Source organism: Scomber japonicus, chromosome 2 (assembly GCF_027409825.1).
Source record: "Scomber japonicus isolate fScoJap1 chromosome 2, fScoJap1.pri, whole genome shotgun sequence".
NCBI lineage: Eukaryota > Metazoa > Chordata > Actinopteri > Scombriformes > Scombridae > Scomber > Scomber japonicus.
The window spans coordinates 3,112,885-3,127,142 of NC_070579.1; the positions used below are offsets into that span (position 1 = coordinate 3,112,885).

A 14,258-nucleotide genomic window follows, 5' to 3' on the forward strand; every position below is an offset into this window, starting at 1 on the left:
GTCTCAACAGTATACCCCCAACGGAGAACAAGCACACACTGGCGCCACCTTGTGGACCGGCAGACATATAACACCCAAAATAAACAGTGTTATCACAGTGACACAGGAGGAAAACATAGACAACTTGTACAAAACTTCACTGATGTTGAGACAAAGACTGCAATTACAACATAACACTACCACAAACAGTTTAGAGTAGATTCATTCACCACAAAATGAAGTTTCATTCATTCACAGCATCTGTAGTCTCTTTTAGAAATTAGGATGAGGAATTGATGCTGGACTAGGTTACTAGTTTAAAGCAACCTACCTATCTGTTAATTATGGTGTTCAAATAGAGACCAGACATCCAAAGATACATTAGATACCAAATATAAAATTATGAGCTATTTTCAGATTGCAAACAGTCAAAAGTTTGGACACACCCACTCATTCCAGAGTTGTCTTTTCTATTATCTACATTGTAGAAAAGTACTAACAACTGTAAAATGTCACATGTGGAATTATGTAGTGAACAAAAAAGTGTTCAACAAGCCAAAATGTCTTTAAAAGTAGCTACTGTTTGCCTTGATGACAGCTTTGCACACTGTTGACAATATCTTAACCTGCTTCATGAGGTCATCACCGGAGTTTGTTACACATAAATGAGGACTAAACAGAGATTTTTTACGCAGGTCTAAAGGCTTTGAGGCTTCAGATTCTCTCCTTTTTAACTCACCTGTCATTAAAACCCTGCAAGCATGTAAAAAACTTGATTTTTTGTAATTTTGGATGCTGATCTGAATTTTCAGAAGCACACATCTAATATCTCTAAGGCTGCTTATCTTCTTAGAAATGCCTATCACAGTCGTTGGTTGATGCATGTATTTCCAGTCGACTAGATTATTGTGATATTTTTGTTGGACTGGCAAAGCAAGCTTATTCAGGATGCTGCAGCCAGGACATTAACTAAAACCAAAAGGCGTCAACACATCACTCCTGTTTTAATTTCTCTTCACTGGCTCCCAGTAAAACAAATCATTGATTTTAAAATACTTCTTACTTTCAGATTAATAAATTAATCTCTGGATCTTTAATTTCACGTCTTACACTACTAAATAATTATGAGTGTCTCAGAGCCCATTCATGATTGGAGCTTCTCTACAACCTACCGGACGTCTGACCTTATATGGTATTTTGAGGGCGTTGAATATGCCAATGTACTATTCTCAGGAACCTGCCTTCATTTATAACAGCTGGGATTTATCATGTTTACGCAACTCATTTACGACCTGATATTTCCTGGTGTTACGAGAGGTGAATCCTGGTGAATCTGACGTGGCACACTGACGTGGCACACTCATACAACTTCACCTCACGAAAAAAGTAAAATAAGTTTAAGATAAGAATATGAAAATGTTTTTGCATGAGGCCCAATGAGTTTACACCTGTCATGTGAAATGTGTTATATAAATAAACTTGACACGAAATGCTTTTCAATAATCTTATCAAAAGTCAATTAGTGGGCCGTTCATGCTCCTGATGTGTGCAATCTTAAAGTCTGTCCAAAGTTCAGCTTATTGTCCTTTAATGTTTTAACCTTGCTAAAGTTCAAGACAACAATGTAGATAATGGTATATTAAGTTATTATGTTAAAACCTGCTTAAAGATCCAACAGGTACAGCAGTTCCTCACAACAAGAACTAATGAACTAATGTATCAGTGCATGTTTAAATGTTCCTCATCAGTCTTACTGGAATATAACTGAGATATTGTTCTTGATGAATAATTAATATATTTTAGCTTTAAAACAAACTTGCCCACAGTCAGATGACATACTACCACCACATAGATAGATCCACATAAAAACTAAAAATTAATTGCAACGTTGTGTCTTAATGCTGGTTGTTGAAACACAGTAAATATAATCAGCTGTACTCACCAGAGTTTGAGTCAGTTGTTGAGAAAGAAGTGAAGAACTCAGTTTAGTTTTTCTTCAGACAGAAACAGACAGTTGTGTTGACTGAAGCACCTCTGTGTTAACTTTCTTCTCTCCTGTAGTTGTTAATAAATCAGATGAGGAAGTTGAGAGGTGTGTGCAGTCTGTCCCTGCCTTTATCAAACTGTCCTCTCTCTGATGTGTGCTGTTATGCTGCCCTCTGCTGGACACAGGAGGGAAACACAGACAACTTGTACAAACCTCAATGACTTTGAGACTTCTTCTGCATGATTTAACAGCAGTGATAGTGTAAAGTATTTTATTCTGTTAAGTAAAATAAAATAATATTGTTGTTTAGTGGCTTTTGTACCCCATATGTAGTTTCTTATCTAAAAAAGAAGCTCCACCACATTGGTCAGTCAGAGAAAAACAGCCCCTGACCTGACCTTTCACCTTTAACCTAAGCACAGCATCTGTTTCGATCCAACAGGCAGGGTTGGGGAGTAACGGATTACATGTAACGGCGTTACGTATTTAAAATATAAAATACGAGTAACTGTATTCCCTTATAGTTACAGTTTAAATTGGTGTATTCAGAATACAGTAACTTTCTTTAAAAAAATTACTATAGGCTACACCTGGTAAATAAGGTCGCAACATCAAAGTGCAGTGCAAGCTTTGCTTACCTTCAAGAAGAGACTCCACGTCTGATTTGAAGAAGCATCTTGAGTTACATTGGCTAATTAGCATTAGCTAGCCGGTCGGTGATGTAAGTTATAACCATTGGGTGGGGAGTGGGGACTGACAAAACAACGGAGACATTAACCCGGTAACTATTAACCTCTTAAACCCGAGAGACGCCGCAGGTGGGGGCAACAGCGCCCCCCATAAATTAAAAACGTCTCAGGGCAGTTAAACAAGCACAAATATAGTCATATGACACCGTGACTCTCGAATAAACCATCAAAGAAAAATCCAAACAAACTTCCCATTGTAAATTTACAACTACAAATGATGTCATACCTTCGCTGTTTTTATGGTTGAAAGTTGTGTCTGGTCGCATAATATTCCCAGTAACAGCTACTCCAATGTCTCTGGATCACTTTGAGTCGATTCAAGCCAGTTTCCATTTATTTACATGGCATGGGGGATGAACATAGACTGTATGGGGATGAATAGCAGAGCCTGCCTCATCGTCCTCAATGCGAACACGCGGTTTTTGTCTCCATCTAGTGGTTGAACTGCGCTATTGTGACAGGTTTAGCCAACTGCACTACTTTCTAGAGGGCGTGAACTTTCTGCTGGAGTCCAATTTTTTTCTTCATTCATCAATATTTAAGAATAAAACTGTGTTGTTTGCCTCTATATTCTGATAGTTTACAATTGAATGTTCTTGTTGAGAGGTTTTTAGATGTAGAGAAATAAAAGAACTTTACACACAGCACAAATAGTTTTTTACATTAACAGAATTAAATAATACATTGCACTCTGTCACTTATCACTTTATCATAAAGGCTTAAGTCTTACTTGTTTAAAAGCACAACACAAATATGTCTATCTGTGTGTGTTGGTGGTTGATCATACACATATTCATAAACTTGCCACCTCAGATATTCAGAAACATTCATTCATTTTCTTTACTGAATGAAAACTGCTGAGGGTCAATCTCAACCAATCTCAGCTGACACTAGGTCACCAGTCAGTCACAGGGTTGACATATACTATAGAGACTATTCTGTCCTCATGATTGTGTGACTGTGGAAGGCTAGACAGATAGCGAACAAAAATGTCAGTGAAACCATGTTCTTTCAAAAATGCGTAGCTTTACTGGTTGTTTCTGTAAAACTGAGTACAATACAAAGCATGTATTAATATACTGCACAGCTATGCATATGAAATTAAAGTATAAATAGTTAGATTTACAAACTGATTAAATGAATAAACATGAAATAAACTACTTTTTAAATAGCGAAATTTAACCCTTGTCCTTTTACATGTGATATGACAGATGAATATTGTATATTAAACATACAGCAAGGGTTAATATTCTAATGGAAACATTTCGTACCATTACTATAATTACCATGAATGCATCCTTTCATTGTTTGTTTTGTTTTTATGTCTCCAATCCTGCAGATAGATATCCTGGTATTGACTGCTGTGCCAGTATTGTGGCATCAATACTTGGTCTGGTATATATTTTCGCAGTGGGCATTAAACTAGAAATTAGTTTAATAAGCATTGCTGGCAATACTTACTAAATTGCTTATCATTAGAAAAATCATCATGTTGTATGATTGACAGGACAGATGATGAGAGGAGCAGAGTTTTTACCACCATCATTATTACAGGGACTGAAGTATGGGTAAAGTTTCTCAGTGAAGGAGCAGCCAGTAAAGGAGTAGATAAGAGCTGCAGCATCTACGTCATAAAAGGAGACCAGACCCTCCTCATAATCAACAAACACCCCCACCTTCTGAGGCTGAGACTTCAGAGAGAGAACAACTGGAGGATTATTACAAGCACTGTACTCATTTCCATTTCTCAAGCATATAGTCCAGTAACCATACTGAGGTCTCAGAATGATTAGTCCCTTCCTCTTGATTGACTCTCTGGCCACTCCTAAATTCCACTCAGTCTTTCCTTTAACCTGAACCTCAAAGTAAAATCTGCCTGAAGACAAACTCTGCTTCCCTAACACATTTGGGTAACATTTAAATCTCTTTGGATTGTCTGGGAGTTTCTTTTTCACATCACCATAACTTACTTGTTTCTTGCTTTTAGACAGGATGATTTTAGGATTTGCTGTATCAGGATCAAGAGTCACATTCACTGCATACTGCTGGACCCTCTTCAGCTTGACTTCAGCGAGCAGCTTCTTCATCTGTTTACTGAGAGTCTCCTCCAGCTGAGCCACAGCTCTCACCACAGTCCCCTCATATGATGATGGACGGATGCTGACCTCTGTCCAGTCTTTGGTGGGTGGAGCAGCTTTCAGGGATGGGAAGTTTTGGAGGAGGTGGAGGTGGTCTTCAGAGTGTGAGATCTTCTCCACCTCAGAGCTTCTCTTCTTCAGCTCAGAGATTTCCTGTTCCAGCTCTTTGATGAAGTCTTCAGCCTGTTTCTCTGTCATTTTTAGTCTTTCGTTGATTGTTTTGGTAACTTCTGCCTCTCCTCTTTTAATAGACTCCATCAGAGCTGTGAAAACCTGAACACCTTCTGCTTTCTCTCTGTCTGCAGCTTCCTTACTGAGGTCAACTGAGTGTTTGATCTCTTGAATCTTCAGTCGTCTCTTCTGGATCATCTCCTGAATTTCAACCTCCGTCTTCCCCAGCTCTACCTTCTTTCCTTCATATTCTTCTTTCAGAGGAACAAACTCATGTGTCTTGTGGTCTAAAATAGAGCAGAGGACACAGACACATGTCTGGTCGGTCTTACAGAACAGCTCCAGAGGTTTATTGTGCTTCATACACATTCTGTCTTCCAGGTTCTCCACAGGGTCCATCAGCTGATGTCTTTTCAGGCCTGAAGCTGTCAGATGAGGCTCCAGGTGAGTCTCACAGTAGGAGGTCAGACACACCAGACAGGACTTCAGGGCCTTCAGTTTGGTTCCAGTACAGACGTCACAGGGAACTTCTCCTGGTTTGGCAGCTTGTTGCTCTGAGCTGCTGCTGCTGGCTTTCTGTTGAGCTTCCTGTCTGAACTGAGCAACAACCTCAGTGAGCAATGTGTTGATGTGAAGCTCAGGTTTTATGTTGAAAACCTCTTTACACATTGGACACAAGTACTGGTCTTTACTGTTCCAGTGTTGATTGATGCATTTTTTACAGAAGTTGTGTCCACATGGTGTGCTGACTGGATCAGTGAACACATCCAGACAGATGGAGCACAGAAACTGATCTTCAGATCTCAGACAGCTGGCAGCAGACATATCTGCACACAGAAAACAAAAGTTAGTGCAAAAAAAAAAAAGTATATATTATTTAAGAATTCATTTCAAGTAACTTAGGAGAAAAGGAGCTTGAAAGAAGAAAGAATGTTAAGAATCCTTAAGAGACAACACCCATCTTACTTTGTATGAAAGAAAAGAAAGACGTGTTTTTTACAGAAGGTTTGAGTCTTCATTCATAATTATTGTATGTTTACTGTAATAAAAAGTATTGGTAATCTGAATTTCACTTCACATGAAAAGAATCATTATGAAATGAAAATCATTACATTTTCTTTCTGAGGAAAGCTGAAGTTCTATGTTAAAATCTGCTGAAATACGGTAAAAGTTGTCAGCGATTCAGACACGTTGAGAAGAAAAATCTTTGAACTCAGGTAAAGTTTTCTAAAGAAGGAAACACAGATGTGTCTCGTCTGTAGATATGTGTCACTGACAAATTCAGATTAACTGGAGTGTGATGGACCTTTCCTGTATTTCTGGTTCTGCCTTGGTTCATACTCCACCTCTATTGTTTTTGTTTTATGTCTGTGACGGTGCCTGTTAGTGATGAGGCAGCGTTCACAGTATGGCTAATTTTTATTTAATTATAAGCTGAACCCAGAGGTGTAACATATCAGGACAGAGTTGATCAAACAATGGTACTTAATACATTTAACTTAATTATCAGCTCTCTATTTTAATGAAATCCAGCTAACAGCGCCACTCTGTCCGTAGGTGCTGCATTGACATTTGAGAATCTGCTGCCTAGTCTCCGCCACCAGATGGCGCCCGAGCAATGGGTGGTGTCGAAAGTGGGCGGCTCCGCCCACATTGAGCCCCGCTCCCATCTGCTTACTGCAGTCAGGGTACTGGGAGTACTGGGAGTGATGAATCAAGTCAGGGGTTCTGTCTTAATGCATGTTTTACTACGAGTTCGGTTCAGGTCGGCATTCCGTTGGACACTGACCAAGATTCACTCCAGAACACAAGAGTCTTATACTGTCACAGAGAGGCTCAAATATCTTCAGGACATAGTTTGAGCAGAATGTGGTGAACTTTATCACCCTCCGAGTGAGAAGAATGGATGAAAGACCAAGTCGAAGTTCTTTTTAGTTTTCTTTATTACCAATTATCAATTAGAACCCTGCCTAGGTCAGTGGAGACAGAACTTTATCAATTTGAGGCTGCTAAGGATACTAAGTTTACACCCCACAAATGCATACATCCCAAGCATGAACACTTGGCTTTTCAACCTTAAAAGGACACAATCGATTACTTGTTTATGTTCCCATGATCCAATACCTCCTGATGTTAATGACCATTATATAGAATGTATAATGCCTGTATAATGGTACCATTCATTATATAGAATGGTACCATTATACAGGTATCAGCTGTCCTCCCCAGCCTCTGGCTATTATGAACGGAGGTTCATATCAAGTTTACACAGAGAAGGCCCATCTTATGACTCTGACTGTTATATAAACTATCCTTAAGGCCTACACACAGAACTTTAAGAAATACATAATACATAGATCTGTAGCAGAAAATACACTACAAGAACGTGATATCCTTTGTGGGGCACCTCAAGTTATTCTGGTCTGTTATCAATCATTCTTCGACATGTTTCTTCGGACTTCCCGGTGCCACGCTGTGTACAGCATGGATATGAAAATACATACTAACATAACCGTAAGATAAGAATATGAAATTTTGTTTGCATGAGGCCCAATGAGTTTATGCCTGTCATGTGAAATGTGTTATATAACCTTATCAAAAGCCAGTTGGTGGAGCGTTCATGCTCCAAAGTCAGTTCAGCTCATTGTTGTAAAGTTGTTTGATAAGAAAACAATGTAGATCATAGTAGGCATATATTAGGTTATTACCTGCTTAAAGATAAAGATCCAACAGGTGCAGCAGCTCCTCACAACAAGAACTAATGAACTAATGTATCAGTGCATGTTTAAATGTTCCTCATCAGTCTTGTTGAAATATAATTGAGATATTGTTCTTGATGAATAATGAATACATTTTAGCTTTAAAACATACTACGATGACATACTACAACCAGATAGATAGATTCACTTTATTTATCCACATAAAAACTAAAAATTAATTGCAATTACTGAAACAAAAAATGTATAATTTCCTCTGGCAAAATGTCTGACTTATATTCATTTGACAATTGTAAGAATTTTATGACAGAATTATTCATTATTTTAACCAAGGAAACAAAATAATGTTGAATCTATAGTTTAATTTGTCATGTCAGAAATGAAAAGGGTGTACTTGTCTGTCTTGAAATGTACGTTTTGTCTTAATGCTGGTTGTTGAAACACAGTAAATATAATCAGCTGTACTCACCAGTGTTTGAGTCGGTCGTTGAGAAAGAAGTGAAGAACTCAGTTTAATTTTTCTTCAGACAGAAACAGACAGTTGTGTTGACTGCAGCTCTTCTGTGTTAACTTTCTTTTCTCCTATAGTTTTGTTTCTTCTGTAGTTGGATAAACCAGATGAGGAAGTTGAGAGGTGTGTGCAGTCTGTCCCTGCCTTTATCAAACTGTCCTCTCTCTGATGTGTGCTGTTATGCTGCCCTCTGCTGGACACAGGAGGGAAACACAGACAACTTGTACAAAGCTCAGTGACTTTGAGACTTCTTCTGCACAGGATTTAACTGCAGTGTAAAGTCTTTTTCTCTGTCATGTTCTCCTAAAAAAATAAAGAATAAAATAAAATAGAGCTGTTAGTGTTAGTACCTGTATTAAAAGCACTGCGCGTTCTTTTGAAGCAGGTTTCAATCTCATGCTTTGACTTAAAAATCAATAAAAACCTATCAAAGGGGCCGGTAGAAGTTGAGTGTGACGCCCAGAGTAAGCAGCTCCATTGGTCACACGCCTGCTTCTTTTACCCAATCCACTATCTTTGCATGCTCTAACACAACTGAAAAAAATAGGCCTATAGGTTTCCAGTCACCAGCTAAATCCAACACAGGACGTAACTGTGCCCATTCAGTTTACTCTAATTCAAAGGTTTTAACATCAAACTTTCGTCTTTCCTGAGCTGTCCCCCAAAGAATCACCAATTAAAGGACCAGAACAGTTTTTAAAATCAGGAAACAATCTAATGGCAGATACAGGTCAGAGAAGAAATGACAGTATTACTCATCATGTGACAGATGTATGTGACTATGATCATATCTAAACCTGAAAGAGGAAACCTGCAAAGAGAAGAACTTCAACTCCTGAAATAAAACTGGAAGTTAGTCAGAAACACGAAGAGCTGCAGTCCACACTTCTGTCTGAAGAAAAATTAAACCGGGTTCTTCACTTCTTTCTCAACAATTGACTCAAACACTGGTGAGTACAGCTGATTATATTTACTGTGTTTCAAAAACCAGCATTAATGGAAAACTTAGAACTCTGCTCAAATGGAAGGAAGTTACACTCTCAAATCCACATTTGTCAAATAAACTGAAGTCTGACTCGTTGCCAGACCAAATTTATTGTACTGTCGTCTGACTGCGTGCATATACATAATCGAAAACTAGAATACATTCATTAGAAATGAAGAACAATATCTCCACTATATTTCCAACAACATGGATGAAGAAAATTGAGGCATGAATTGATAAATTCATTTGTCGTTGTTTTGAGGGCCTGCTGCACCTATTGGATCTTCGTCATTATGAAACTTTTGGCATTTCTTGTTTCTTGTTAAACAACTTCTACTTTTCAAATAATGATTTCTGATTTATTATTAGGCTAATTATTCATTCGTGAAGCATTAGTGTCTTAAAACAACAGTCAGGTATGGAGGATCAAAAGTGATAAGTATAAAAGTAATAAAGCATTTTTTTAATGAATAACTATTTAGCCTCTCCTTTTAGTTTCTCCTTTTAGCTTCTCCTTTATGTTTTCCCCTTAGCTTCTCCTTTTAGACCCTCCTTTTAGTTTCTGCTTTTTAGCCTCTCCTTTTAGCTTCTCCTTTATGTTTTCCCCTTGGCTTCTCCTTTTAGACCCTCCTTTTAGTTTCTGCTTTTTAGACTCTCCTTTTAACTTCTCCTTTTTATTTCTCCTTTTATCCTCCACACTGCTTGCTAATCAAATGTATGCCTTCATGTGTGAAAAAATCTGTGGCTGTGATATGTTGGGATATCAATAATCAGGTGCAGATACTTCATCTTCTGTGGAGTGGGTTTAATTGTAGGAACCATATTTACAACTTATAACATGAACAACATGACGATACAGCTCTTTTCTGGCTCAGCCATATACACTCTGTACACGGCTCTGTATCGTCCTACTATACTAGTAGCAGTGGAGCCCTCTATTGGATTTGAACTGTAATGACAATCAAATGAAGCATAGCGTTAGTCCATGCAGGACAGGGAAGTCATAGGCCCCAGCTGTAATCAGCTGACAGCCACTGACTGAATCAGCACACCTTCTCAGTCACACACCAATCACAGCCATTCTCAGCACAAGGCGGTCCCTTTAAATATTACTCCCATCTACACTGATTTAGCTTCACCATTGCTCACACTGCTGCTAGCAAAGCTTGCCTCCACCTTTCTGGTTCAGGGTCCCATCATGGCTCTAGGGTCAATCTGCAATTCATGTCTTTCTTTCGGCCCACTCTACAGGGGTTTTGCATTGCGCTCCCTGTTTTTAGCTCAGCATGTAAATCTGTGTTACCATTTGTTGCAATAAATGGTTTCATCTATGACGAGAGTGTTCCTGACAGAGGGAAACTGCTAGACGACTGTTCCAGTTGGGTCCCTAACACCAACATTAGAGACATTAGTCTTACAGCAGCAACTTGACAAAAACAATTAGGTCAGCATTCTTAAGTGAAGTTGAGCTACATTGAGCAAAAGACTTTCAACATGATTTCTGCATCATGATTGCAATCCACTTATCACCACAATATTTGTATAATTCACAGTTTTACTGTTATTCTCAGTGTGTAGATACATATGCTGCCAGTGAAGTTGAGTTACATTAAACAGCTTTCATCATGATTTCGTCATCGTGACAAACTATGATATTTCTGTAATTAATTTGTTTTTTCCATACGTTTTCACTTTTATATTCTTTGTGTAGATATGTCTGCTGCCAGCTGTCTGCTATCTGAAGATCAGTTTCTGTGCTCCATCTGTCTGGATGTGTTCACTGATCCAGTCAGCACACCATGTGGACACAACTTCTGCAAAAACTGCATCAATGAACACTGGAACAGTGATGACCAGTACCTGTGTCCACTGTGTAAAGAAATGTTCAACACAAGACCTGACTTGAGGGTCAACACATTGCTCTCTGAGATGGTTTCTCAGTTCAGACAGGAAGCTCAACAGAAAGCCAGCAGCAGTTCAGAGCAACAAGCTGCCAAACCAGGAGAAGTTCCCTGTGACGTCTGTACTGGAACCAAACTGAAGGCCCTGAAGTCCTGTCTGGTGTGTCTGACCTCCTACTGTGAGACTCACCTGGAGCCTCATCTGACAGCTTCACGTCTGAAAAGACATCAGCTGATTGACCCTGTGGAGAACCTGGAAGACAGGATGTGTAAGAAGCACAATAAACCTCTGAAAGAAGAATATGAAGGAAAGAAGGCAGAGCTGGGGAAGACAGAGGCTGAAATTCAGGAGATGATCCAGAAGAGACAACTGAAGATTGAAGAGATCAAACACTCAGTTGACCTCAGTGAGGAAGCTGCAGACAGAGAGAAAGCAGAAGGTGTTCAGGTCTTCACCGCTCTGAAGGAGTCTGTTGAGAGAAGCCTGAATGAGCTCATTGAGACGATTGAAGAGAAGCAAAGAACAACAGAGAAACAGGCTGAAGACTTCATCAAAGAGCTGGAACAGGAAATCTCTGAGCTGAAGAAGAGAAGCTCTGAGGTGGAGAAGCTCTCACACTCTGAAGACCACCTCCACCTCCTCCAAAACTTCCCGTCCCTGCAAGCTGCTCCACCCACCAAAGACTGGACAGAGGTCAGCGTCTGTGCATCATCATATGAGGGGACTGTGATGAAAGCTGTGGCTCAGCTGGAGGAGACGCTCAGTGAACAGATGAAGAAGGCGATTGAGGCCGAGCTGAAGAGGGTCCAGCAGTATGCAGTGGATGTGACTCTTGATCCTGATACAGCACATCCTCAACTCATCCTGTCTGATGATGGGAAACAAGTAAATCATGGTGATGTGAAAAAGAATCTCCCAGACAACCCTGAGAGATTTTCTTATTGTGCTAATGTGTTAGGAAAGCAGAGTTTCTCTTCAGGCAGATTTTACTTTGAGGTTCAGGTTAAAGAGAAGACTAAATGGGATTTAGGAGTGGCCAGAGAGTCGATCAACAGGAAGGGATTACCCTCTCTGAGTCCTCACTATGGTTACTGGACTATATGTTTGAGAAATGAAAATGAGTACAAATCTCTTGCTGGCCCTACAGTCGATCTCTCTCTGAAGTCTCATCCTCAGAAGGTGGGGGTGTTTGTGGATTATGAGGAGGGTCTGGTCTCCTTTTATGACGTAGATGCTGCAGCTCTTATCTACTCCTTTACTGGCTGCTCCTTCACTGAGAAACTCTACCCATTCTTCTGTCCCTGTCTTAATGATGGTGGTAAAAACTCCGCCCCTCTGATCATCTGTCCTGTCAATCAAACTGCCTGATCTAGTTTTTTATGATCAGCGACATATTGAGCAGCACCAACAATTCATTAACTTCATGAATTGATCTTTATGTTTTACACCCACTATGTAAATATGGAAAGTATCCATACTACAATCCTGCCACAGTAGTCTATACTAGCATGTCAGTGGATTAGAGACCATGCAATGATGATCAATTTTAAAAGTTGGATTTTACCTTTTACTTGTCTTTTTACTGCTTCAGTGTCCTCTCACTATTCATTCATTAAGCTCTTCAGTGTTGTAGAATCCATCATAAGAAAATCACATGTGAAGAGAAATTCTGTTCAAACCAACAAAGCTTTAAAATCTAAAAAGTTTTTTAAGATACCAAGTCTGTATCAAGACTGAAATCTACAGTGATTAATGTAGCTTCAAGATCAGAACGTATACAGACATACTATGTGTATGTGTCTCTGTTATAAGGAGTAGAGCTTTTAAAGTGGAAATAGGTGTGTTTACTGGGGTCTGTAATACTCACTATTACTGTTTGTATCTAAATTACTGCTCTATGGATGCAGTTATACTGTACTTTAAGTTTTACTGACATGGTGTGAGGGTTACTCAGCTGTGTGTATATTTCTGTTGATCTTTATAGATGTTAAAAGAGACAATGATGACATTTTACTTCAAAGCTACTTAAAGGCTATATAAGGGAAAAATGTAGTTTTAGGAGATTATAAATTGTATGTAATGTTATCTAATCTGATCTAATTACTGTATCAAGTGTCAATAAGAAACCTTTTTGTTTAAATCTCTATAACATGTAGACATGACACATTATATTGTTTAATGATTTTGCAAATATTGATGTATAATTGTTGGATTTTGACACAGTTGCTTATGAATAAACCATAAATCCTCTGATTCTTTTCTAATTATTGAATCCTTTTGGATCAATGTATTTGAGCTGTTGTGGTGTCTGATGTTACAGCCTGTACAGTAACTTGGCTTTAGGTCTGGGAATCCTTAAAAAAAATGATACCAGTACCAATCCAAGTACCCTTAAAGTGATACTGACACCAACTGAGTGATTTAGTTACAACTACAGGAGAGAAGAAAATACAAGTATTACATGAAAAGGTTAAAACATTACAGGACAAACAGTGAGAGGAACTTTGGACCGGCAGACCTCTGAAAATAAAGGCACAAATCTCTGCACACCTGAGTAGTGGCAGCTGCATAGAAGGCATATGCAACCAAAAACTGAAAAAAGCTCCCACACAGACTGTCTCACTTACTTTTGGTTAGTGTTAATGAGTAACAATGTTTTAGTCCCTCAGAACATCATCAAGTATATCATGGGAAGCATTATCACACTTTAATATATACAAACAAGAGCCGCCTCAATCATCCAATGAGATGGCTTGAAAGATCACTAGCTAATTGATGGGTTGATACTAATAATGTGTGTCATTTGACAGCCAATAGAATGAGGATTAGAAAGAATAGAGAAACATAAAATATGGTTAAATACACTAGAATACGATACACTTAAAAACATGATGTCACTTGATCAATAAATATGATCTATAAATATCAGTGGTCAGAAATACAACATAAGGTGCAAGCTAGAAATAAGAGATTTACAAGACCTCTACGAGAGCTCCTCATGTTACAGAGGAATGTGACAATGGTCACGTCTAAACCTGAAAGAGGAAATAAACCCCCGTAAACAGGCTGCAGGAAGAGGTGGAGTATCCCTGCAAAGAGAAGAGCTTCAACTCCTTAAA

The 14,258-nt window shown here is 38.8% G+C and overlaps 2 protein-coding genes across 2 annotated transcripts in view; one reads left to right on the forward strand and one right to left on the reverse strand.

The window, feature by feature from the left end:
* Positions 1-4,202: 4,202 nt before the first annotated feature.
* The window catches only part of LOC128378862 (E3 ubiquitin-protein ligase TRIM21-like), a 109,330-nt gene continuing 99,274 nt past the window's right edge, over positions 4,203-14,258 (reverse strand). The window contains exon 2 of the mRNA XM_053338429.1: positions 4,203-5,851. Within this exon, the coding sequence (XP_053194404.1) occupies positions 4,203-5,849 (1,647 nt within the window). The 5' untranslated portion in view covers positions 5,850-5,851. The remainder of the gene's footprint in view (positions 5,852-14,258) is intronic.
* Positions 11,467-12,507, forward strand: LOC128378871 (E3 ubiquitin-protein ligase TRIM21-like; the record flags this gene model as incomplete). Its single annotated transcript, XM_053338440.1, has 1 exon — positions 11,467-12,507. A coding segment is annotated over one exon (1,041 nt), but the record flags the coding sequence as incomplete, so codon positions are not given.